Source organism: Geotrypetes seraphini, chromosome 13 (assembly GCF_902459505.1).
Source record: "Geotrypetes seraphini chromosome 13, aGeoSer1.1, whole genome shotgun sequence".
NCBI classification, from domain to species: domain Eukaryota; kingdom Metazoa; phylum Chordata; class Amphibia; order Gymnophiona; family Dermophiidae; genus Geotrypetes; species Geotrypetes seraphini.
The window spans coordinates 3343464-3371260 of NC_047096.1; the positions used below are offsets into that span (position 1 = coordinate 3343464).

The window sequence follows — 27797 nt, forward strand, 5'->3', positions numbered from 1 at the left end:
CTGGCCAGTGCTAAAAACGCTAACGCGGCTTTGTAAAGGAGAGAGGTATGTTAGAAGAGTGTAGAAGTCTCCCTATGACTTAGTCACATTAGCAGTAGCGTAAACCAGGGGGATAAATGGATAGAACGAGCAGAAAGGAAATACACGGTCATCATCTGAGCTTTAATCATCTGCACCAGGGGTTCTCAAACCAGTCTTTGGGGCACACTTATGATTTTAAAGCGTTTGAGGCTTGTGCAGATGAGGGCGGAGCTTAGGCATTGGTGGAATGAGGCATTATGACATCACAATCTGAGCTCTAGAATGTTGCCACTTAGGATTTGAAAGCGTTTGAGGCTTGTGCGGATGAGGACATAGTTATCTGGCATGGGGCAGAGATAGGAAAAGAACTCGTGGGGATGGGAATAAATTTGTTCCTGTGTCATTCTCTAACCTGGACAGCTTTTCAGGATACCCACCATGAATATGCATGAGATAAATTTGCATATAATGGTAGGTATCCTGAAAAGATGATTTGCTGGATGTAGCCCAGGGACTGGATTGGGAGCTCCTAATTCAAACTCAAGGTCAGAATCCCATCCCAGGTGAACACAAGCACCAAACTTTATATGTGGTTTATTTACACTTTAGGACATTTCTCCTGTTCAATAAATATAGGATGAGCATATTGCAAAGAGCAGAGTATTCAGAAACACAAATAAAAATCCCCTTCCTGAAAGACACATTTCACAATAATCTGCACATATTCCAACAAAATCACAATTACCCTTCTTTTCCCGGACATAAACTATAATCAAGTTAGCAAGAGGAGAAGGGATGATTCACTTCATTAATGGCAGAATCCCTGCCTCCGAAAGTCAGATCTTTGATTTCAATAAATCAGTAAATTCCAAATCAATACATTTAAATAAAACTGTTGATCTGTAAACAATTACCAGGATGCCTGTTCTATTCAGTACCGATTGAGGGAAAATCCTTAGCCATTCAGGCCAAAGAAGGCTGCCTGGCACAGACCAGTTCGGCCCCCTTCTGGAAATCCATGCTGAAAGCATATGCCGTCTCTTCCTCTCTCGGCATTGACCAACATCTGTCCCTGCTTTCTCCAACTGCGTTTGTTTTGCACATAACAAGGGATGGACTTCACTCGTGGGCTTTACAGCTACATGATCTGCTGTGAGTTACTAGCAAGGACCAAATTGTAGCCAGTCTGGTTCTGCCAGAGTAGGGAGTCAGCACAATGAGGCCATTTCTCCTGTGGCAGAATTTGAGGAAATGAAACCTTCAAATCTACCCTTCTCTGGCTTGGCTCTTCCTGCTTCAACAGGCTGTTTGCTTTCCTAACAAGGGTGGGGCCCTTTCTTTTAATGGACCTCAGGTCAGCCAGCCAAAGCCTCAAGGTAGTGTGCTAGTGCTTTGTTAACTGTTTCACAGATATTACCCCTTGAACCCTCTTCAGTATGGCACCTCCCTCTTTGGACCTGGGGTGGGACGGGACAGGACAGATAGCAAGAAAGCTGACAGAAGACGTGAAATACAGAAGACTTTCACCCCTTTTCCTTGGACACAGAGCTATGAGGGTTAGAAGACATCTCCCGGCACCCAACCTGAGTTAACTGGAGAGGGAGGAGGAGGGCGAGAGCTAGGGCTGCAAAAGATTCACCTCCTTTTTTGTAAGAGGTGGGGTGAGCAGAATGGATTCTCAAGCTACAGTAGAAAGCATTTCTATAACTTAATACTGCGGAGATCCTCCACTTCAAAGCTTTAAATCAGACTCCGTTCGTCAACACGCCTTAAGCTTTATGAACTCCGTGGGTGTCTTAGAAGAATGAACCGAAGCAAAGGGAGAGCCAGACGAGGCAACACAGCCTCCAGCCTTCATCCCAAAATGTTATATCCAATAAGACAAAACACTAATTTTCCAAATGCTACCGTGGTATTACCTCTCCTACTATGGAAATCTGACAAATTTAAGATGATCTTGAAAGCTGCCTCATGATTGCACAAAAAAAGACCATGTATGATTAGAAAGTGCCTGGACCCTCTTTTTCCCATGTCCTTAACCTTGCAGGATTCCTACAGTCCAGGAACCCTACCAGGGACACAGAACAGGAGGAGACATTCTTGAAAGTGCACCCTAGGTTGTTATGGACTTTCGGTACTTGGCCATGTCACTTTTATCAAAAATCACCTTGGTTGCAAAGTAAATGGCCACCAGTCCAAGCCCAGCAGCAGAGGCCATGTAGGCAGTCACCGAATGTGTAACATGAACAATGGCACCCATGAGCAGTGATGGGACCACCTGTGAAAGGAGAAAGGCACTGTCCAGAATGGCAAGGTCCAGACAAATGCCCCTGTTTGGCGTTGAATGCTTCAGCTCTGAGCCTCCTGCAATCTTCATGGAGACCTCACAAGGGGAGGCAAGGCACAGGGAGGGATCCGAGGCTGGAGGAGCAGGCGGGGGGGTGAAGAGGGGCCCCCCATGTCCATTGGGATAGGACACCTTGGGACTGGAAAGGTGTCCTTTCAGGAATGCCGGCTTGGTTTCCTTCAGCACTGCTTCATCTTTCACGTCTTTGCATTTCGGTAAAAATGTCTAGAACAGAAAACAAGCCAAGAAAGAAGAAATGACACAAGACATAAGTGTCCAAAACAGAAGAATGCTCAAATCAGATCACAAACCAGCTTATTAGTATTTCATTCTGGGCTGCAGGTTAATTCACTGGAGCCTCTTCAGGCAAAGGATTTTAACTGTCAAGAGCTGCCCCTGGGAGAGGCTTACTTCACAATTAAAACAAAATACAATCAGAGCAAATTTGGAAAAAAGAAGTCTAAAGCAGACAGACAGGCTAGAAGGCAGAAAAGCTTAAGGAAATAGAAACAGCTTTTGTGCATAATTTGTACTATGGAATAGTAAATTTCCTGGATTTCCTTTTCAGCTGCTGAAGATTTTCTGTGTTTAATTATGTCCCCAGGACTGGGGATGCAGCAGAGACAATATGACCTCAGAGAATACAGGCCTGAGCATCATGGGTAAAAGTCCATCCTAACCCAGTGACATACAACAAGGATCTCTCACACACACACACACAAATCACTAATACACCAACGGGCCAACCAGCAGCCCCTGATCTCTGGCCCAGAAGGGGGAGGCAGACGAAGGAGCCCCAGCCAATGCATGCAGTGTCACACTTACAAAACCCTGGGCCCGACGTCTCTGACTGGGCTAGTCCTGGCCCGCTGACTCCTCACTACGTTACAAGAGCGGCTGAGCTGCCCTGTCCCTTTCATCTATATCTTCTGAGAGTGACAGGAAAGAGGAAAAACAGAAAGACAGGCCATAAGGAAAGACCCTGAAGAAAGGCATTAAATACAACCCAGCAGAAAGATTAGACTGGAACCATTATTGGAGCTTGACATTCATTTTGGAACTTCTGAAGTGCTTATGAAAATGGACTGAAAAGGTTAACTAACTTGCCTTTGTTAGTCCCCCTTTGTGAACAGGGCTTGAGAAATTTTCTAGAAGTTGACATGTTAGCAACTCACATCCCACCATAATCTGCACAACCACAGGATATACCAGGCCTACACAACTCCGGCCCTCGAGGGCCGAATCCAGTCGGGTTTTCGGGATTTCCCCAGTGAATTTGCCTGAGATCTATTTGCCTGCACTGCTTCTATTGTATGCATATTGATCTCATGCATATTCATTTGGGAATCCTGAAAACCTGGTCTGGTGAGGGCCGAAGTTGTGTAGGCCTGATATATACCAAGGTGAAATCCCTACCAGGGGTCCAAAGAGACTCAGACTAATCCAACTGACTCGAAATAAAGGCAATGTTAATGGGTCAGCTGCTTTCTTTGATCTATTACCCCAGACCAGGGGTAGGCAATTCCGGTCCTCGAGAGCTGGAGCCAGGTCAGGTTTTCAGAATATCCACAATGAATATGTATGAGATGGATTTACATGCACTGCCTCCTTGAGATGCAAATCTATCTCATGCATATTTATTGTGGATATCCTGAAAACCTGGCCTGGCTCCGGCTCTTGAGGACTGGAATTGCCTACCCCTGCCCCAGACTCTATGCACAATTTGATACATTTATGGAAGCATGTATAATTCTTTGTAATATGTTTTAACTCTATACAGAATTCCATATCGCAATATGCTGCTTGTAACCCACCTAGAACTCTAACGAGGAGATGAGATTGCAAGTAACATATCTTCTATTGCAGTGATTCCCAACCCTGTCCTGGAGGAACACCAGGCCAATCGGGTTTTCAGGCTAGCCCTAATGAATATGCATGAGAGAGATTTGCATATGATGGAAGTGATAGGCATGCAAATTTGCTTCATGCATATTCATTAGGGCTAGCCTGAAAACCCAATTGGCCTGGTGTTCCTCCAGGACAGGGTTGGGAACCACTGTTCTATTGTGCAAATAAAAATTCAATTTCAAAAAACAGAAGTAATAAATTGGTTTATCCCACGTTGCAGGTCGATTCCTCCGGATGCGACATCCGCGAGGAAAGTAAAATAGTGACTGGGCAACTTTTAGATTTTGAGATCAGATTTTTTATAAAGTGAAATATTTCTTTCCTGAGGAGATACAGATAGTTCAGTTTTTGTAGTGTAAAGTTGGGAAGACAGTTTTTTGTTTTTGGTTTTTTTTACACTGTTTATTTTTTTTTTTTAGGCTAATATACCGGCCACCACCTCTGCTTGAACAACAGCAGAATCCAGTGGAAAGGAGCAGAGCAAGCCTGGTCTTCAAAACCCACTTTTATGCATGTTTTTTTTCTCTCATTGGCTGCTATTAAAAAGTCTTGTCTGTCATAACACCTGGCAGCTCCTTGCCTAGGACGATCACTGTGCAATAAGGTTTCCTTTTTTTTTTTTTATTATTATTTATTTATGTTTTTTTTTTATTATTTATTTATGTTTTTTTTTTATTATTTATTTATGTGCAATAAGGTTTCCTTAACCTTGTATCCCACAGATTTAGCTTTCACTTTTGGTTTGTTAATTTGCCAGATGTCCTTATAATAGACAAAACTGTTTTATGTATGGTTTTCATCATTGGTTGCTATTAAAGTGGGCTTTGAAGACCAGGCTTGCTCTGCTCCTTTCCATTGGATTTAATCTCACTATTGGTTCGCTCAGTGCTTCGGAGATGCTGCTGTTCTGTTCACTATCAGCATTACCCTTTTTCAAACACAAAGACATTCCGTGTACACAGGAAGCCTGGGCTTGTCCCTTAGGATAATTTCAATAATAAAATATGAAACTACTGTATTTTAGCACTGTTGAAGCTCCTTGGTAAAGATATCCCAGAAGCTGTCACAAGACATTACAATCTAACGTGTATTTCATCTGGGGCTCTGTTGCCACACTCTTACCTGCTTCTCATGGTGATACAGTGTTGCCAAGGTGTACGGAAGGATCTGAAGTGTAGAGAATGTGACACCCGTCAGGGCTGCCGACATGGTAACGATGACAATACTGTGTGAAAGGCACATGATGCAGGCTGCCAGCGGAAAGAGCCCCACGCTGGCCAGGTAAACAGTTCGGGTCCCAAATCCTGTCACCAGCCTGTCCATGATGGTGGAGAAGAGGATAGAAACGGCACATTGTAAGAAGAGTCCCAGACTTCCCATGCGGACACCTGAAAAGGAGAGAGAGAAGCCACGTCAGGTGTGCTGGGGACCCAGACGGACAGAGATGCACAACTCCAGCCAACACCGTGCAGGAAGTTCTCCAGGGGGTGCACCCCTAGTGCCTTCCTTAAATGGGGGACTTTTGGTTCAGGGAGTTGAGATTACGGCACTTGCTACATGTGGTCTCTGGCCTCAGAAATAGTGAGGAACGGAACTGCTCCATGACCTCACTCCCTGCTACTCTCATCCCTTCCAGTTAGCCGGTACCTCCACATCGCTCTGTTAACTATCTTTGTGGGTCTTAACCCTTGTCATTGCGTTTTGTTGAACTAAAATTGCCTCTACCTAATTTGTCACTGTGCACCACTTTGATGTTTAATGAAGAAAGGTGGTTAATAAAGCTAAAACCTCTGCCCCTTTTCCCCTCACTGTTGTGCCAGTTCTTCTCTAGTCCCCTATCCCCATCCCCCTCCTTCCAGACAAGGAGGATCAGTAGATAACATAAAATGTTTAGCTGATCATTTTATAACAGTTATTTGTAAGGTATTTTGTAAAAAAAAAAAAAAAAGTTTTTAATATTAACTTTATTCTTTTATACCGCCATAACCAAAAGTTCTAGGCGGTTTATACTAAAAAGAGCTGAACAATCAGTGAAATACAATAATACAGTAAAAATACAAATATTTGTAAAATAGAATTTCAATAATAAAACTCACTAAGTAATAAACTTATCGAACAAAGTGGTCTTAATTTCCGAAAACTGCAATAGGATAACATAGCTTGCTGATTACATTTACCTAACCAAGATTGTTGCTAGGGTCCTATCTAAGAAGGTCTAATTTTTGGATAAGCAAAAAAGTAGAAGTTTCTAGTTTCTCTGGATGGTCTATGGCTATGCAACCCAAAATGAGGAAAAAGGTAAAGCTAGACAATGAGGCAAGTGTTCTAATATCATTCCAGATCTTCACCATTGCAAAGGCTAAGGAATGTGAAAATCCGCTTAAAGTTTGAATCCCTTTAATGGGGGGGGGGAGGGGGAATAGTAGCTTATATATACATAAATTTCTCATAGAATCAAAACGATTAGAGTTAAAAGAAAGTGGAAATAATCGGGAAAAATCCCATATAAACTTTTAAAAATCACATTTACACATTTAAATTGAATTCTCCAATATGTCGGAAGCCAGTGCAAAGCCCTCAGTAATGGAGTGACATGATCGTATTTATTTTTCCCCGATTGATAGTTCCCAAATCTGTTCTGGGGAACCCCAGCCAGTCATATCGATAATGAGCAGACATGAGACAGATGTGTGTGCAAATCTAGCTCATGCCAATGCATTAGGGATACCCTGAAAACGTAAGTCGAATATTCATTGCAAATATCCTGAAAACCTGACTGGATGGGGCTCCTCCAGAACATGTTTGGGAACTAGAGGCCTAGGTCAGAGAGATGCCAAGTTACTCCATTCCAGGCTGGAGATTTTGGAACATCCCATACTGTTGCATTTCACTGGACAGCATGAGGCACTACTAATCCCACACTGCTATGGGATGTACATTTAAAAGCAGGACTGGCCAAAAAGTCTACAGCCTGGAATTAGGTAACTTGGCATCTCTCAGGTCACCCAACAGCTCAAGTTTTCAGAATATCCCCAATGAATATGCATGAAACAGATTTGCATACAATGAAAGCAGCAGGAATGCTAATATTCGTTACAGAGATCCTGAAACCTGACTTGTTGGTGGCCGTCAATGGCTGGGCCTAGATCTGGGGATCTCAACCCAGACCTTGAGTTTTTAGGATATCCACAATGAATGTGCAGGAGGTAATGCATGCAAATTTCTCTCATGCATATTAATTCTGGGCATGTCCTAAGGACTGGGTTGAAAACCCATTGCCTACATCAGTGGCTCCCAACCCTGACCTGGAAGACTACCAGGCCAGTCGAGTTCTCAGGATAGCGCTAATGAATATGCGTGGAACAGATTTACATGCCTGGCACCTGCATTATATGCAGATTTCTCGTATGCAAATTCATTAGAGCTATCCTGAAAACCCGACTGGCCTGGTGGTCCTCCAGGACAAGGTTGGGAACCACTGGCCTAGATGCTATCTGGAAGAGAGCTCTGTCCCAATCATGGATTCCTCTTCCTACCCATCTATTGAGCTCTGGAGTTTGTGCAGGCATCTAATTAGCGTCCTTTCATCAGAGTAAACATCCATTGCGCTTCTTACCTTCATTGTACTGCCGTTTGGCATCAGTCCCTGGCTGGGCCCTGGGCAGCCCTTGGTACAGCCCCTCCCCCACAAAATCTGTGTAAAACAACAAAAACGTCATGAGTGCCATCCAGCTACAGAGTTTGGCCACAAAGAGGCGGCGAATGACCATGGGCATGCGGCAGCAGAGGCTATGCAACTGTGAGAACAGTGTACATACATTCCTTAGCGCCAGGAGAACATGCCAGGCCCAGAAAAGCAGCCGCAAGGGGCGGCTAGGGAAGCAACAGCCGACGGACAAGGGCCGGGGCAAGTCCTTCAGTGCTCGCTCATCCCGAAGCTCCATTGGCGGCTCCAGCACCTCCTCCTTCACAAACAGGGTAGCCAGTGTACAGCCCAGGAAGATGAGCACCAGCAGACTGAACAGGCATTCTTCCTGACCACCAACATAAGTAGCCAAAACAGTTTGTTTCCAGTTAATAGCTGGAAGCAAGTAGCCAATGCAGCCACCCAGACTGACCATGAAGGAATACATGGAGAAGGCCTGCCGGCAGTTGTCAGCATCCTGGAAGAGGTCGGAGAGCAAGGCCTCCAGAGGGGTGAAGCAGGCCTGGCCGCAGAAATCCAGAATGCAGATCCCAAAGATGAGAAAGGTCATATTCATACTGCTGGAGCCGTGGCTAAAGAACGCAGACAGGCGGCTGGCGTGTGGGATTATGACAAGGCCCAGGAGGACCCCCAGGCACAGAAGCCAGATGAAGGGCCGTCTTCGGCCATAGCGGCTTCTCCAGCGATCACTAGCAGAACCAATCAATGGAACAAAGAGAAGACCAAGGACAGGCCCAATACCTGCAAAGAAATTACAAATCTTACACTGTATTTATGCAGATGATATTCCCCCAATATTCCCCATTAGAAGTATCTTGGACAGACAAAGGTTTTACTGTTTATACACGATTGGGTGGCCAGTTAAGTTAAAATTAAATAAAGAAAAAAAAAAAAGTTACAATTAAAAGGCATTAATTACATCATTATTCCAACAAAAATGTTAGGGGTCCAATTAGATTGGAATTTATCAAAGAACATAAGAAGCGCCATCTCCGGATCAGACCTTCGGTCCATCAAGTCCGGTGATCCGCAAACGCAGAGGCCCTGGCGTCATTTTAGTTACCCATATCCCTCTATGCCTCTCATAAGGAGATGTGCATCTAGTGTGCAAGTAGATTTGGTAGTTCGAAAGGAAGGTCCATTCGTTCTTATTTTGAACCTTAACCATTTCAATTATTGCTACAATCTCTTTTTATTAAGTATTCTAGATTATTGCAATATTATATACTTTGCAAGTTCCTATTAAAATTTCCAAAAGTTACAAATTATCCAAAATTCTGCAGTGCGTTGGATATTTCAGCATCTTTTGTGTTTTTACCAGACTCCCACTTCAGGCCAGGGATGTGTTTGCTATAAAATCATCTTTCATTTTCTTTACCAAAATAAACTTTACAAATTTCGTTTTTCCATCAGGAAAGGAATGAAAGTATAAAAAAAGATATGTAACAAATCTACGTTCCTACCAGGTGGCCAAATGAGTCGCTAAACGATAAATTAAAACTAAATTTGGAAAGTGATTATTGGATAGTTTTAATCAATTGTAAATGTGCTGGTTTTATGTTATCTTCTAGAAGCAGCTGTGCATTCTGGGCTGCTAATGTTATACATTCTGAATTTCCACAGGTTTAAAAAAAATGCAGCAGCAACGCAGGCGTCACACGCGCATCACAATCAAGCGTCACATGCATCAGTCTGTGCTCACACACGTGCAGCAGCAGCGCAAGCGTCACACGCGCATCAATCTGTGCTCACACGTGCAGCAGCAGCGCAAGCGTCACACGCGCATCAATCTGTGCTCACACGCACAGCAGCAGCGCAGGAGCGCACATCAGTCTGTGCTCATACATGCAGCAGCGCAAGTGTCACACGCGCATCAGTCTGTGCTCACACGCACAGCAGCAGTGCAAGCATCACACGCGCATCACAGTCTGTGCTCACACATGCAGCAGCGCAAGCGTCACACGCGCATCAATCTGTGCTCACACGTGCAGCAGCAGCGCAAGCGTCACACGCGCATCAATCTGTGCTCACACGTGCAGCAGCAGCGCAAGCGTCACACGCGCATCAATCTGTGCTCACACGTGCAGCAGCAGCACAAGCGTCACACGCGCATCAGTCTGTACTCACGCGCAGCAGCAGCAAAAGCATCACATGCGCATCACAATCTGTGCTCACACATGCAGCAGCGCAAGTGTCACACACGCATCAGTCTGTGCTCACACACGCAGCAGCAGCGCAAGCGTCACACGCACATCACAGTCTGTGCTCACACGTGCAGCAGCGCAAGTGTCACACGCGCATCAGTCTGTGCTCACACGCGCAGCAGCAGTGCAAGCGTCACACACGCATCAGTCTGTGCTCACACACGCAGCAGCAGCGCAAGCGTCACACGCACATCACAGTCTGTGCTCACACGTGCAGCAGCGCAAGTGTCACACGCGCATCAATCTGTGCTCACACGCACAGCAGCAGCGCAGGAGCGCACATCAGTCTGTGCTCATACATGCAGCAGCGCAAGTGTCACACGCGCATCAATCTGTGCTCACACGCACAGCAGCAGCGCAGGAGCGCACATCAGTCTGTGCTCATACATGCAGCAGCGCAAGTGTCACACGCGCATCAGTCTGTGCTCACACGCACAGCAGCAGTGCAAGCATCACACGCGCATCACAGTCTGTGCTCACACATGCAGCAGCGCAAGCGTCACACGCGCATCAATCTGTGCTCACACGTGCAGCAGCAGCGCAAGCGTCACACGCGCATCAATCTGTGCTCACACGTGCAGCAGCAGCGCAAGCGTCACACGCGCATCAATCTGTGCTCACACGTGCAGCAGCAGCACAAGCGTCACACGCGCATCAGTCTGTACTCACGCGCAGCAGCAGCAAAAGCGTCACATGCGCATCACAATCTGTGCTCACACATGCAGCAGCGCAAGTGTCACACACGCATCAGTCTGTGCTCACACACGCAGCAGCAGCGCAAGCGTCACACGCACATCACAGTCTGTGCTCACACGTGCAGCAGCGCAAGTGTCACACGCGCATCAGTCTGTGCTCACACGCGCAGCAGCAGTGCAAGCGTCACACACGCATCAGTCTGTGCTCACACACGCAGCAGCAGCGCAAGCGTCACACGCACATCACAGTCTGTGCTCACACGTGCAGCAGCGCAAGTGTCACACGCGCATCAGTCTGTGCTCACACGCACAGCAGCAGCGCAGGAGCGCACATCAGTCTGTGCTCATACATGCAGCAGCGCAAGTGTCACACGCGCATCAATCTGTGCTCACACGCACAGCAGCAGCGCAGGAGCGCACATCAGTCTGTGCTCATACATGCAGCAGCGCAAGTGTCACACGCGCATCAGTCTGTGCTCACACGCACAGCAGCAGTGCAAGCATCACACGCGCATCACAGTCTGTGCTCACACATGCAGCAGCGCAAGCGTCACACGCGCATCAATCTGTGCTCACACGTGCAGCAGCAGCGCAAGCGTCACACGCGCATCAATCTGTGCTCACACGTGCAGCAGCAGCGCAAGCGTCACACGCGCATCAATCTGTGCTCACACGTGCAGCAGCAGCACAAGCGTCACACGCGCATCAGTCTGTACTCACGCGCAGCAGCAGCAAAAGCGTCACATGCGCATCACAATCTGTGCTCACACATGCAGCAGCGCAAGTGTCACACACGCATCAGTCTGTGCTCACACACGCAGCAGCAGCGCAAGCGTCACACGCACATCACAGTCTGTGCTCACACGTGCAGCAGCGCAAGTGTCACACGCGCATCAGTCTGTGCTCACACGCGCAGCAGCAGTGCAAGCGTCACACACGCATCAGTCTGTGCTCACACACGCAGCAGCAGCGCAAGCGTCACACGCACATCACAGTCTGTGCTCACACGTGCAGCAGCGCAAGTGTCACACGCGCATCAATCTGTGCTCACACGCACAGCAGCAGCGCAGGAGCGCACATCAGTCTGTGCTCATACATGCAGCAGCGCAAGTGTCACACGCGCATCAATCTGTGCTCACACGCACAGCAGCAGCGCAGGAGCGCACATCAGTCTGTGCTCATACATGCAGCAGCGCAAGTGTCACACGCGCATCAGTCTGTGCTCACACGCACAGCAGCAGTGCAAGCATCACACGCGCATCACAGTCTGTGCTCACACATGCAGCAGCGCAAGCGTCACACGCGCATCAATCTGTGCTCACACGTGCAGCAGCAGCGCAAGCGTCACACGCGCATCAATCTGTGCTCACACGTGCAGCAGCAGCGCAAGCGTCACACGCGCATCAATCTGTGCTCACACGTGCAGCAGCAGCACAAGCGTCACACGCGCATCAGTCTGTACTCACGCGCAGCAGCAGCAAAAGCGTCACATGCGCATCACAATCTGTGCTCACACATGCAGCAGCGCAAGTGTCACACACGCATCAGTCTGTGCTCACACACGCAGCAGCAGCGCAAGCGTCACACGCACATCACAGTCTGTGCTCACACGTGCAGCAGCGCAAGTGTCACACGCGCATCAGTCTGTGCTCACACGCGCAGCAGCAGTGCAAGCGTCACACACGCATCAGTCTGTGCTCACACACGCAGCAGCAGCGCAAGCGTCACACGCACATCACAGTCTGTGCTCACACGTGCAGCAGCGCAAGTGTCACACGCGCATCAGTCTGTGCTCACACGCGCAGCAGCAGTGCAAGCGTCACACACGCATCAGTCTGTGCTCACACACGCAGCAGCAGCGCAAGCGTCACACGCACATCACAGTCTGTGCTCACACGTGCAGCAGCGCAAGTGTCACACGCGCATCAGTCTGTGCTCACACGCACAGCAGCAGTGCAAGCGTCACACGCACATCACAGTCTGTGCTCACACATGCAGCAGCACAAGTGTCACACACGCATCAGTCTGTGCTCACACACACAGCAGCAGTGCAAGCGTCACACGCACATCACAGTCTGTGCTCACACATGCAGAAGCACAAGTGTCACACACGCATCAGTCTGTGCTCACACACACAGCAGCAGCAGCGCATCACACGCACATCACAGTCTGTGCTCACACATGCAGCAGCGCAAGCGTCACACGCGCATCACAGTCTGTGCTCACACATGCAGCAGCCCAAGCGTCATATGCGCATCAGTGTGCTCACACACGCAGCAGCAACGCAAGCGTCACACACATCAGTTTGTGCAAAATGCCAACCAGAATGTCTCCCTGTACCTAAAACCATGGTCATGAAGGTTTCTTCCACACCTGCCTCCAGAAGGAGGGGGGGCACATAGGTTGTGCCCACAGCTAAGCAGACCTCCAGGCCACAAGTGAAAGAGTTCACCAGCAGCAGCTGGGCACCGAGGCTCTTGAGGGGCACCTGACCCGAGTCCTTCTGAGGCATCCTGCCTGTCTCCGTGTCCTCCGTCCTTTCACAAACTCCGCCAATTCAAACAAGTTCCCCAGTCACACGTCCATGCCCTTGGCCGTTGGTCAATGCACAAACCCAAAATGGCACCAGCCACCCCGCAAAGGGTTCTCTTCTTTGGAGGAGGGGGGCTCTCGTATTCCACATTTTGCAGTGCAAGCACCATATATCTGTGGTAGGGTTCAGGATCCCAGGAAGAGGTTTCTTGTAGCCACAGCTGCTCCTTCGTTTACTGACCTTCTAATCCCACATGCTAAAGAAAAAATAAAGGGGGGAGGAGGATATTCATGAGAGAATTTATCCAAATTGCATTCTTTCTCAGCACCAGAGCAGAACATAAAAATCCATTTATATACCGCGATACCTTTCAGTTCTAAGCATTTATAAAATGTATCAAATAATTTGAGTCTTCAACATCTTTCTAAAACTGGAACCTAATATCAGACTTACTCAAACTCTTGACCCAGGAAGCCACTTGATAGGCTACGACGATTCTCTGGAAAAAAAAAATCACTTATAGATACAACCTTTTACTGTGGTAAGTTTACACCATGACAGTTAACTGCAAATATGAAATTATCTATCAGATAAATTGGCACAAGGAAGGCCATGAGAAGACTCGTACGAATTACCCAGGCCCCAACTTCCTCTGAACACGAGCCCAGTACTTTGCAAGATCTGAGGTCAACATAGGAATTCTCCAGAGCTGTTCTCTTCAGGAGCATTTGAAACCACACAGGTGGCCTCTGTGCATAAAGGCATCACCAGTTAATCAAAATCCAGTTTTCTCTGAACACAACTTATGCAAAAATCGCCAGCAGTGCAGAACGGAAAGCATTACTCACCATCTACAGAGTTACTCCGATGACTACCATCACCTTTCCCCTCCCAAACACACCCACAATCTGACTTTCCACTGGGCTTAATGGTTTTCTTTCAGGCTGCAGGCGACTGTGTCACATTGACTATCCCTGTGCTTAGAGAAGCCTGGGAGTGTAGCAAGTTCAGCCTTCATTGTTTCATTCACCTGGCACCAGCTCCAGGAAGTTACTTGGAACGGCGTTGAGACTCAGCACTGCTGTCTCTCATCGCTTTCGCTGTTCTGTGCCCTGAACTAATCCTGGTCTGACTTCTCCCATGGCTCTGCAAAGTGCTCAGTAAAATAATCTCTGCTGAGAGCGAGGGTTATAGCCAAATGAGAACTAGGGCAGGAATGAGAAAGGAGAGCTCCTGGAACTGAAAGTGCCTGGAAGTGGGAGTCCCTTGCAATTCAGTCCCTTCCCCTCATCTACCTGTCCCAGGATATTTCACTGCCGCTGACCTGGGGAACCATGCTTTATGAAGTTTAAAAAACGCACAAGGCCTGAGGGCACCAGAAGTTGCTCTTCTGTCTACAAGAAGACGACAGAGCCTGTAAGGAATGTCTGAACAAAGAGAACGTTATCTTGCTGCCCTGATTTTTTTTCAGTCTTCCCTCCTCCTGTCCTCACCTGGATCACAGCCCCCGCCCCAGAGGTGTAGCGGGTCTCTCCATCTCTTTTGCTTTCCTGTACTGGTCCCCTTCACAGCCTCTCTCTCTGAGACTCCCCAGTCCTAACACAACACCTCACCAAGTCTAGCATCACAGGGTTTAGGAGGGGCACGTGAACGGGATACAGGGGAGCAGAAGATTCTCACTGGTTTCAAGTTTATTTAACATTTGATACAAATGCTTATAAAATTTCTAAGCGGTGTATAGGAACCAACTTCTTTCTACATTCGGACTGCAAACAAGAGTAACTCATGCAGGTAAATAAAAATCACCCCTTTTGATACCCTATGCGAACAGAGCTAAACTGAAAGGTAAAAATGTGCCTGACCCGTTACCTCCATGTGACCAGAGGGAGAGGAGATCTTCAGGGCTTCTGAAAGAAACCCTCCTCAGCGCCAGGCTCCCAAAAGAGGCAAAAGGCGATCCTTTTCCAGCAAAGTAAAGGTAGCAGGTCCCACTGCCAGATACCAACCTCCTAAAGCAGCTCCAGATCAACACTCACCGAGATTCCCTCACCTCCCACCTACCTGCAAAGGGAGCCCTACGAAAGCCTTATTTAGCTCTCTCACTGCCTGGAAATCACAGCAGAGGGCGGAGACCAGTGCCAAGACCTACACCTTGTGATTTACCTGTCCTGCCTGCGTGTCATTCCCCAGAGACTATGTACATGTCTTCCTCCGTATTCGCTGTGATAGGGGATTAACAGACCCGCGAATACAGAAAAACCGTGAATAACTTTTTCATGTTATTCGCTGTTTTCTATTAAAAACCATCGTGAATATGGTGAAACCGCGAATAACATGGTGGGAGGCCTGGCCTGTTACTCAAGGAGAGGCATAACACGGTGAAGAAAGCGCTGGGAATTGGCGATTTTCTCTGTAAATGCTTGGAATCAGCGATTTCTCTATTCAAGCTGATGTAATTTGGGGGGAGGAGCCAGCAAGCTAAAAACTGTGAATAATCGAAACCATGAATGCTGAAACCGCAAATTCGGAGGGAGAAGTGTACAGAGACAGCCACATGCTGCAGATACACACACTGCCCCCCCCCCCGCCCCCCCCCCCTTCCCAGGAAGGCAAGCTAGAGACAGACACTGCTCCTTTCTTTCCCACTGAAGAGAGCAAGTTAGAGAAAGACACCTAGGTGTAGGTTTCGGGCAGTTGCTCCATTCTGTGGATTAGGTTTAAATTTGAGTTTCTTATTGGTTAATCGCTTCCTCCCTCTTTTGACCACTAATTCTTCATAGCTAACAGAGTTCATACATATTAACATGATGCACGTAATATGGCGTTCCGAGTAGCGGAGATGGGATTCTATTAGTATAGGGAGTGGGTCACAGCGGAGCAACTCGGGTATCAGGAATGGCTCATCTGTCTTTGGTTAGGCTCAGTCTATATTTTGCGCATTGACCAAAGTGAGGTAATTTAGGAGCACAAAGTTTTTGTAGTCCCGATTATTCTCTTTTCTGGACAACTGGGCATGCTCCAAGGGCTGGTGTAATATTTGCAGGGCTGCCTTTTCACAGACGTTGCAGGAACATAAGAACAGCCTTACCAATGGTCCATCAAGCCCAGTAGCCCGTTCTCACGGAGGCCAATCCAGGTCACTAGTACCTGGCCATAACCCAAGGAGTAGCAACATTCCAGAATCCCAAAGAGTTAACAGAAGATTCTAGAACCCCAAAGAGTATCAAGATTCCAGGCAGAAAAATAGCAAGATTCCGGAATCCTAAAGAGTAGCAACATTCCATGTGGAATCCCCAAAGAGCAGCAACATTCCAGAATCCCCAGAGTAGCAACATTCCATGCTACCGATCCAGGGCAAGCAGTGGCTTCCCCCACTCTCTCAATTACAGACTATGGACCTTTCCTCCAATCTTGTTATCTTCTTTCTGTCTTGTTTCCATAGTGTCCAGCTTTCGCATCCATAACTGACCACTGAGAAAATGAGTGTGTGAGAAGTCTAATCTTCATTTGGAGTGTTACCTCCTTGCCTATGAATACTTTGTCGAGAGTCTCATTGAAGAGGGACCTAGTGCTATTCTTTGGAGTATTTCCTCCCTACTAGTTGCTTCTTTGTTTACAAAAGAGCCCAGGAGATAGACTAGAGGTTGGAACGGATTTCAATTGCCTTCAAACTCGAAATCTTCATTCATCATTTTCCGGGTTCATGATCTTCGTCTTGTCTATGTTCAGTTCTAATCCCATGTTATGATTTTCGGCTTTGACTTTTCTCAGTAGATACAGCCTGTCTTCTTTGCTGCTGGTGATGAGCGTTGTATCATTTGCATAGCGCAGGTTGTTTATATTTCGGCCACCAACTTTGAAACCGACACCCTCTTCTTCCAAATTTGCTCTTCTGAAGACAAGCAGAATTGTGCCACTCTCTCAGCCCTGCAAACATCCTACTCCAAAAGCAAAGGCCTGAGCAGACTCAGATTTAAAGAGATCGGACAGCTTGACAGAGGGACAAGTCAACAGATAGTCTCGCCTCGTACTAATCTCTGTGCCTGCAAGGTCTCAATGAACTGAAGCAAATTTCTTGCTTTTTCCCCCCACTATCTGGTGTGAAACACAGAAGCCCCTTTATGGGGTTTTATTTTTGAAGAAAGTGAGCACCGTGTTTCTGTCTTCACTGGAAGTAGAAAGGCTTCCTCTGGGGAGAACAGGGTGCTCAGATAGGGCAAGGCACAAGGTACAGGACATGGCACTGGGATCCCATGAAGCCCAGGCTCCATTACTTGAAACTGGGCCTACCTACTCCTGTTTTTCTTTGAGCTCTGGCATGCACTGGCTTGTAGCTCTGCGGCGTACAAGCCATAATGCCAGGCGTAGCAGCAGGACTGGCTCGGCCTGCTCGGTTCAAGCCTCAGAGGCACAGTGCAGAGAAAACAGGTTGGGCAGCTTTGAAGACTGATAGCCATATCATCAATTGCATTAAAAAAAAAAAACTAAAAAAACTCCTACATCTAGGATAAAGGCCAAACACTTGCGAATTTGGATTTCTCTCTTTGTCAAGAGGTCCTGAAGTTTTATGTATTTATTCAAATTTAACAAGGAAACATTTATAAATTATAAAGAGTTTTACCTCATGCAAAATTGTCATTTCTTTAATAAGACATTAACTCCAAGTACCTACAAATCCAAAATGTGGCCCTGCAAAGGGTTTGGGTTTGAGACCCCCCCATGTCAGATGGACATCTATGGTCTGTGTCCCATATGTGGGAAGACAGATCAGGAAGGGTTGAAGTAGGTTTTGAAAGCTCCTGAGTAGCAGGGCAGACATTCTTCTGAGCCCTGAAAATAGCAAAGATGGATCTAGGGTTACCAAATGTATTACCAATTGTATTTCTATACTATTGCCTCCTGAGGTCTCTGATCTCTGTATTTCCTCTGAATATCTACTTATTGTATTTCACTGAATGTCCAGCACTCTTGATTGTAAACCGCCTAGAAGTCGCAAGATTGTGGCGGTATAGAAGAATAAAGTTATTATTATTATTAATATTATTATTATATGGCTCCAGGAAAGGAATTTGGATCGAGACATCCGGAGTTTACTTCCATTGAAAGTCAAAATGTTGATGTCTCAATCCTTCCTCCTTTTTCTGGAGCTATATGTTGTGGTGCAGTGGTTAAAGCTACAGCCTCAGCACCCTGGGTTTGTGGGTTCAAACCCCCACTGCTCCTTGTGACCCTGGGCAAGACACCTAATCCCCTCCATTGCCCCAAGGACATTAGATAGATTGTGAGCCCACCAGGACAGACGGGGGGAAATGCTTCAGCCTCTGATAACCAGAGCTGGTATTGTGATGTCATAATGCCTCATTCCACCAATGCCTAACAGCCAATCTCATCAGTGATGTCATAATGGCTTGATTGCCCTTTATATGGCTCACTTTTATTATATTCTAGAGTGGTGCAGTGGTTAAAGCTACAACCTCAACACCCTGGGTTTGTGGGTTCAAACCCCCACTGCTCCTTGTGACCCTGGGCAAGTCATCTAATCCCTCCATCGCCCTAGGTACATTAAATTGCAAGCCCACCAGGACAGAGAGGGAAATATGCTTGAGTACCTGAATAAATTCATGTAAACCGTTCTGAACTCCCTCGGAAATGAATAAATAAATGGTAACCCTAGTGGATCAGGAGCTCGTATTTTATACCCCATTCATATTGAATCTCTCGGTGGGGAGGGGAAGACATCTTAGAGTGGGACTTGGCAAGTAAAGTGTTCTACTATACTGGATTGTTGGTTCAAGATTGCCTTGATAATGAATGTGACTGTTGGACAGACCGGAAGGTCCAGGCAGGTCTTTATCTGCCATCATTTTTATCTCATCTAGGGTAGGAGTGGGTGAACATGAGTGTGTGCAGTCGTTAAAGGCCTGGGTGAAGAGCCAAGCTCTGTGTTAAGTGAAGCCTTTCAGGGAGTGCATGCCAGAGCGTGGGGGCTACTCAAGAGAAAGCTCGTGCGATGTCCTTGGGAGAGGTTGTGGTTAGGGATACTCCTTGGGGAGGACCTTGGTGACCTTGAAGGGGTGTAGAGAGAGATTCTGTTCTTCAAGTACTCTGGGCCATTTCCTTTGAGAGCCTTGAAAATCAGACAGAGTTTGAAAATGTAGCTCTGCATTGTTCTAGTAGCCAGTGAAGCTTTTTGCAAAAATGGTGCAATGTGGTCATCGCTTACAGCCTCACTGCATCATTCGGAAATCAATTGGACCTGGTCAGATCAGTGTGGCCCGCATTACCATAATCCAATCTTGATGTTATCATGGCATGCGCAACCAAGATCAGATTTGCCTTCCCAACATAAGGAGAGAGGCTCTTGAAGGCTGCTTGGATTTTTTTTTTTTTTGGGGGGGGGGGATCAGAGTCGACTAGCTGAATTCAATGTGTCAAATGAGCAAGTGATGAAAAGACACAAGAACACAAAGCAGAGCTCTCACATAGTGGAACTGGAACTCCAAGAATGAGCAAATGAAATTTAACAAGCAGGGAGAAGTCAAAGAGAGTTTGGGGGGGGGGGGTTCCTCTCTCTCCCAATCCAGCAAGCCCTAGAGCCAGGTTTGCAGCAAGACCACCAGAATGTTTGTCGTGAGGGGAGGGGCCACAATTCTCAAAAGCACATTTTTGCTCAGATAGGGAGGGGCTCCTGGTTCTTGCCTCAGCCCTGGGGGCACTGGCTGACTTCAAGAAGGTTAAGCAGCTCGGATTCTTTTCAGAAAAAGACGAACAGTGCGTCCTTCAGTCTTGTCTTTCTGTTCTCTGGAAGCCTTATTAGCCCTTTATCTAGGATGTCAGCTTGAAGTTCTAAGGGTTCCTTTATCCTAATACGATACCCAGAGCAAGAAATGCATCAAACACATTTCTTCTCGGCCCAGGGCGCTCCGGGGCCCGTTTGACCCCGTGACCCTTCCCTTTGCTCGACAGTGGTGTAATAAGCATCCAAGAGTAATACAAAAGATTTATTCAAATCTATAGGAGATGGAGCAGGATGGCTTATTGGCAGTGCTGGGTACTGACGTGCGGGAGTCCAGTTTCTGCTTGTCAGCACAGAGAAGAATGGAATGTAGCGGAGGTGTTCACAGATCCTGGGAGAGAAGGGAAAACCCCCTATAAAAACTTCACTATCAGAGGTGCCAAGCACAAGGAAATTGATATTTAAAGTGAGATTCAGGTAGAGGGGCTCCTACCCAGTTCTTTCTCGCCAGCTGGGTCATACCCATTTTTCACCAACACATAGCAAATAGCGATCTATCCAGATATTTTTTTAGGCAGTCCAGGGGCAGCGTGTCAGAGCTGGGACTTAGGCTACTAACCAAGTCAAGTCTCTGAACAGAGTTAGGACAACAAAGACCCTCGTAAACTGTATCCAGGTTATTACATGGGAACCTGTCTGGATCACTTCCGGCAGCTGCCGACAACCTGCTTTGCGAATGCTGGTGCATGGCTTGGACCTGGCATTGAATATCTGGGGGTTTTCCTGCCCCAAGCTCAATATTGAGTCCGATGTAGATCCTCTCTCCTTGGATAGAGTGAAGGAGCTTGGCCAATACTGGAGGATCTCAGCACCCACAGAGCTGTAGCCTATGGTCCCCACCATCATGCATTCACAAGCACCGGTGGCCGGATGCAGGACGTAGGTCTATTGCATGTGTGGGATGGTGGAGCAAGGTAAGAGGCTTGAACTAGGGGAAAATTCAAGGTAGCTGCAAAGGCAGGCTTAAGATGGCCCAGCCACGGCCGAGGCTCGTTTCACTTCTCTGTACTCCAAACTCCTTACAAAACCCAAAGCTTCTATTCCCACACTAGTGTCTCACTACCACAAAGACACCAAAGAAGAGGAAGTTGAAGCAATAGCTGGAAGCCGAAATCCTGTTTCGCTGCGAGAGCGGCTCTCAAATTTAACTATGCAATCACTGAAGGAATGTAATGCATTGGTTGTGTCTTGCCATTGACGAATGCGGTATTGCTCCAATCAGCTAAAAGGTTAAAGACACCTCGGGAGGCTCCTACTGTCATATTTCTCCTCAAAGGTGTCTAAGAAGTGGCAGAATTACAGAACCATCTTCAATTCATAAATTATACATACACAATACAAGAAGGAAGAAGGGCCTTCAACAGTAAATAAGCCAAGTGGAAAGTTGGGTGGTATCTTGCAATTGGACTAAACGTTTTTGGACTCTCTTGCAGAGGTGAACCCTCTTTCCTCAGGTCAAGACAATTTCAAAATACATTTGCAAGTCCTAATGATAGCTTCAAGGGGAAAGGTAGGGGTGAGGGACGGAGGAAGAACAGAGGGCGACGTGAAGGTGACCTAGCAGTAGAAGCTGATGGTTTATTGTCTCAGTGCCACACGCTTTTATGTACGTTTGCTCACATCATAAAAGTTCTGCAGTTTTGGTTTTTGGTCTTCCAATTTCTCCTCCAGCCTTGCTCCCCCCCCCAAAAAAAAAAAATAAAAAAAATCTGCCACCGCTTCATGCTTTAGATGTGGCAGTGCGATACCTGCACAGGACACAGATGGAGATCTGCTCTTCAGTTGGCCTGTTCTGTGTTCATGCTTTAAGCTCTCGTGAATATCAGCGCAGCAGTCATCAATTCTTGGAGTGCAGTGGTGTTGTCCTTCGCGTGAGTTTCAGTCTTTAGGGGTTCCATCTTTAGCGGTGGTAAGGCATACGGGGAATAAGTCTATGTCTTCTGTCCAGGGACCAGTGCTATGGAACGCTTTCCCTTTGCTTCTGCGCCAATCTAAAATGCGCTGGTGGTCTTTTAGAAAAGGGGTGAAAGCTGCATTATTTGAGGTGCGTAATGTGGCTGTGTGAGCTGTGGTTGTTCTTTTCTTAATAACACTCCATGTTCCCCATTTTGCATTATTGTTTGAATTTGTTTGTTTTAGTTAATTTGAGCTTGGTTTGGTTTGTATTGTTTAATGTGATTTTATTCCTCGCTTAGATTTGTGGATAAGCGGGTTTAAAATAATTTTTTTAATAAATGGAGATTTTCTTGCCTGCCACTCTAGCCGATTATTCTGCTACGAGATCATCGGTCCAGAGATGCCACAAAAGAACAAGCAGGACTGCGAGTTTGTTGGCAATATCATTTAGAATTATGCTTATTTCTAATTTTTCATATACCTTCTGATCAACCGAGTTCTCCAGCAAGCTTTTAATTGCCGTCTCACTGTTTACCCTCATGTAGTCACAAACTGAATCATCTCAACTGGATGTGCACAGGATCAAAGTTCTTCTGCCATTCCCAAACAAACAGGCAGTTCCGGCTGAGCGTCGGCTGTACCTGCCTAGCAGGGCTCTCCTTTTTCAGCTCTCCACTGCCCCCTGGAGTTAGAGATTCCTCAGTGACCCATAAGTTCCGTTAAACCACAGCTGGATAGCTGGGCAATTAGTCCATTTTTATTACATTTCTAAACCGCAAAACTTCCAGATCGATACGGTTTACATAACCAAGAGACTGGACAACAGTGATTTACAAAAGAACCATCATGGACGTTAGTTCTCTAAGAGTCTTACAAATTAAGTAGATTTCAGCAACTTTTGAAAGTGCAAATATAAACCTGAAGAAGCAGACAAATTATGAAGCTCAGAATCCCAGCTAGCTGCCCGATATGCAATCATTCCATGCAAGAATGTCTTGCAGACATAGGAGGAACACATACATCTAAAGAAGGACATGGCGATACTTGAGAGGGTTCAGAGAAGAGCGACAAGAATGATAAAAGGTATGGAAAACCTTTCATACGCAGACAGTTAGAAAGGCTGGGGCTCTTGTCCCTGGAGAAGCGGAGACATGAAAGAGACATACAAGATCATGAAAGGCATAGAGAAGGTGGAGAGGGACAGATTCTTCAGCCTATTGGGAACCACAAGAACAAGAGGGCACTTGGAGAAATTGAAAGGGGACAGGTTCAGAACCAATGCTAGGAAATTCTTTTTCACTCAGAGGGTGGTGGCCACTGGAATGCGCTTCTGGAGGTTGTGATAGGACAGAATACATTACAGGGTTTCAAAGAGGGATTGGAGAAATTCCTGAAGGATTCGGGGTTTGAGGGATACAGATAGAGGTAGAGATAGGATTATGAAAGGTTAATAGATAGAAGGGAAAAGGGGAATGAAGGGTTCCAGACAAAGGATCACTTTACAGGTCATGGACCTGATGGGCGCGATGGACCTCTGGTCTGACCCAGCGGAGAAGTAACCCGTAAAGGGCGATCTACGTTGAAAAGCATAAATTGATCCAATAGGTACCCAGGTGCTTGGCCATGTAAAGCTTTGTAGCAAAGGATTCCAAATTTAAACAGTATCCTGGCCTCAAATGGAAGCCAGTGGAGCGCCATGATCAGATTTCTTTAAATTAAAAATCAGACATGCTGAATTTTGTGTCATCTAAGTTTGACCGTTGGCCTGCAAGATGGACCGAATTGCAATAATCTAATGTACTAAGGCCCTCTTTTACTAAGGTGCACTAACCTATTAGCGAGCGCTAAACGCTAATGCATGCATGCTAGTCTATGGACGCGTTGGCGATTAGCGCACCTTAGTAAAAAGAGGGGGTAAGTATCAGGGAGTGAACCAATATTCTAAATGATGGAGGGTTGACGTAAGACTTAATCACGGGCCACTCAAGTTCCTGTCCAAAAGAACAGCGAGAATTTTAATTTGCAAGGCAACCCCGCTCAATGTCAGAGTGGTTCTTAAACCTGTCCTGGGGGACCCCCCAGTCAGTCCCTAATGAGTATGCACGAGGCAGATTTGCATGCCTGCCACCCCTTATTCTATGCAAATCTGCCTCGTGCATACTCATTAGGGACTGACTGGGGGTCCCCCAGGACAGGTTTAAGAACCACTTAAGCCAGTCAACTAGATTATTTTAACACTGCTCTATGGTGTGAAGCAAAAGGAGATTCAATCACTTCAAAATACTGATAAAGTATAACTTCTTATCTGAAATCCCTCTACATTTGAATCTCCAATTTTATTTATTTATCCCTTGGCCCAATGCTAAAGCCCAGTTGTGGTTGGTGAACGGGCCTGAGCAGATGGAGAAATATTATCCCTCGATTCCTTCACTTTCCGCCTCTCTTTCCCATCAACTACTGTAGTTCACATTTTTATGCACCCTCTAAGATCCCGTGACACTCCCCTCCCTTATATATAAGTCTGAGTGTAAACCACTTAGATAGGCGGTAATGGGGGACTAACTTAAAGGAAGGCCTGGTTCAATTCAACCCTCCATTATCTCCGATTGAGCTCCCCAGGGACAGAAAAATATCAGAAAAGAAACTAAAAGACAATTGATCTAGTGCAGGCTTCTCACATCAAGCCTGCGTACGTAGTCCTCAGCGTCTCTCTCCTAATAGCAGGTTTCCAGCGTCAAGACACTACTTCAGGTACGAGAGAGCCTCCCCACAAGTCTGAACAAGGGCATCGAACAGGTATCGGGATCTTCAGGAATTGATTTTTGTGAAATTTGTCCAAAATGTATATCTGGAGGTGCTTTGAAAAGCAATTACGAAGAAGAATCTCATTTCTTTCTTCCTCCAATTATTCTTCTACTAATGAGGGAACCTGGTCTGTTTCCACCAAACCAGGGTTAAGGGCTGGCACAAAACGTTTGCTATATGAAAATAAAAGAAGCTACTTCTAGTTTTAGAGATAATAACCTATTATTAACAGGAATCATAACTTCCACCTTTCAGGCACAATCCAGACAATATAAAAACAGCTTCCACTGCATCCCTGCCAAAGCCTTCACATAACTCCGAGCTGCCGTCTCTCGGGGACCCTTTTGCTTTTACTGCCCACCGGTGAATGAATTCTTATGGGTGTGTCTTTCATTTGCCACTAAAACTCCTATACTATACTCTTGAGAATGTCACGGGGACACATTTGTCCCTGCTCCCGCAGGAACTCAGTTTCCCCATTCCAGCCCCATGAGTTTTGTCCCTGTCCCATTCCTGTAAGCTCTGCCATAACCACACAAGCCTCAAACACATGATTTTAAAGCATTTGAGGCTTGTGCGGATCAGGACGGAGCTTAGGCATTGGTGGAATGAGGCATTATGACATCACAATCTCAGCTCTAGAATGTTGCCACTTAGGATTTTAAAGCGTTCGAGGCTTGTGCGGATGAAGACTGAGCTTGCAGGAATGGGGAAAAATTTGTCCCTGTGTCATTCTCTACTGTACCCTCTCATGTCCTCACCTGTGCCCTGGGTACCTGGAATTTGAGCTCAAAGTGCCCCCACTGTCATTTTCACCATATTCTTGCCAGCTCTAGAACTCCGAACAAGATTCTCTTGGGCTTTGCGCTTCCTGAACGTTCTCCAATGCAGCCCACCCTGGATGTTCATTCGTTCATTCATTCCCTCTTCCACTATCAAAGGTTTTTGCCAGTTTAAACAAAATGACTGAATCTACCTTCAGGGGTTCACACACAGGGCAGCTTATATACCCCAAGACTATGATAAGGAAGTTCATCTTTCATGTCTGTAAACAAACGTCTGGTCTCAGCAGTGCCCTGACCTAAAAAGCTACTTGCAAAGCTCGAGACTTACTCTCTCACTATTACTTTTAGAAATAGTTATAATCTGCCCCATCCACATGCTGTATATAACCATTAAAGACAACGAGGAACCTCCTTTCCTCTCTTGACAGAGGGACAGTCATCTTTACGTAGGACAGACAGAAAGAAAGAAGCCAGGTGACCTGCGTTAAGCACCACCACCAACTCATAAGGGGGGGGGGGGATTCCCTTTGAACCAGCCCCCACTAGGCGTCGCCTAGGGTGTCAAGGGAACAGAAGCTCAAAGAGCCGCCGGACAAACACACACGAGCTACAAAGCAATTTTGCCAGAGGGCTGATGCTTGTTGAAGGCCATTAGCAGAGTCTCAAGGGGAACCAGGGGGTTAGGCTGAGTCTAAGCTAGGTGCAGCCACCTCCGGGGCGAGTCTTACCGGGCAGCAGATACGAGTCCAGGCAGGAGAGGGCTAAGTCCTCGATTCAAGGCGCATGAAAGTCTGACTTCAGCCCGACCAAAATAACCAGCCTCGCTAAGCCGTGATTAAGTCTCTGAGTCACGGCTGTCCCTTTCCGGGAAGCTCGGCCGAGAGGAGGATCGCGACTACAAGTCGGTCGCTCCGCCCGCCCCTCCCTCCGGGACCTGCCGGCTGAGCTTTGCGCCCAGGGTGCTGCTGCAGCCTTTTAAATGTCCGAGCGAAGCGGCACCGGGCATGCGCACTGCGCCACTTTGCGCTTTCAAATCACTCCGCTAGGCAGGCGTTATTCAGGGGTACCTGGCTGGCTCCATGTAACGCGCAGTTGCCTCTTGCATCCCTTGTTACATTTCAATACAGCCTAATGCGCAAAGTAGCAGCGTTAACCATATCGCGCGTGATTAGCAGCCCTGAGCGCCCTTTCCTGGCTTCAGTTCTTTTCCCCTTGTTTCAGCCCAAGTGGAGACCTCCCTAGAAACCCAGGGCAGCTAAGGCTCATTTGGTGAACTTACATTCTATGAATATTTATGGATGGCTATTGTTATGCATTTACAATTTAGAAGAGCCTGGCCATGTCCAGGGATTACATTATTTCATTAGGGTTTAAGCCATTGATCAGTGTTCTTCAACCTTCTTACACCTATGGACCTGTGGAATTTTTTTTTTTTTTACATGACTTAAGATAAAGACCAAATGGCCCGTCCAGTCTGCCCATCCGCAGTAACCATTCTCTCTCTCTCTCTCCGAGAGATCCCATGTACCTATCCCAGGCTCTCTTGAATCCAGACACAGTCTCTGTTTCCCATTACTTCTTCCGGGAGACTGTTCCACGCATCTACCACCCTATCCATAAAAAAGTATTTCCTCAGATCACCTCTTAACTTCATCCTATGCCCTCTCATTCCAAATGAAAAAGACTCGACTCATGTGCATTTACATCACGTAGGTATTTAAACATCTCTATCATATCTCCCTTCTCCAAAGTATACAGAATAGATTGAGATCTTTAAATCTGTCCTCATATGCCTTATGACGAAGCCCACACACCATTTTAGTAGCCTTCCTCTGGACAGGCTCCATCCTTTTTATATCCTTTTGAAGGTGTGGCCTCCAGAAATTATTTTGTGGACTGGCAAACTACTAAGAATGAAATTTTTAAAAAACCCTGTCTCCGCCCCATCCCCACAGCTCAGTCCCTATCTCCATCCCGTGTACAGGGAGTGTGTGTGGGGGGGGGGGGGGGGGGAGAGAGAGAGTCAGAGGGTATTACAACCAGAACGAAAGAAGTTATCCTGCTGTTGTATCGAGCGATGGTGTGCCCGCATCTGGAGTAC

At 46.7% G+C, this 27797-nt stretch overlaps 1 protein-coding gene across 2 annotated transcripts; it reads right to left on the reverse strand.

Moving 5' to 3' along the window:
* Window positions 1-598: 598 nt before the first annotated feature.
* On the reverse strand, window positions 599-26666 carry SLC45A3 (solute carrier family 45 member 3). 2 transcript variants are annotated; one of them, XM_033918627.1, is made up of 5 exons: window positions 26425-26666; window positions 13255-13670; window positions 7893-8723; window positions 5399-5664; window positions 599-2593 (listed from the first exon to the last, which is right to left on the reverse strand). In XM_033918627.1, exons 2-5 carry the CDS (start codon window positions 13391-13393, stop codon window positions 2135-2137), a joined length of 1695 nt encoding a protein of 564 aa, XP_033774518.1. In that variant the 5' UTR covers window positions 13394-13670; window positions 26425-26666; the 3' UTR covers window positions 599-2134. The 2 variants fall into 2 exon arrangements, with proteins under 2 accessions (XP_033774518.1, XP_033774517.1); XM_033918626.1 differs by having other exon boundaries at window positions 13222-13670.
* Between the last annotated feature and the right edge of the window lie 1131 nt (window positions 26667-27797).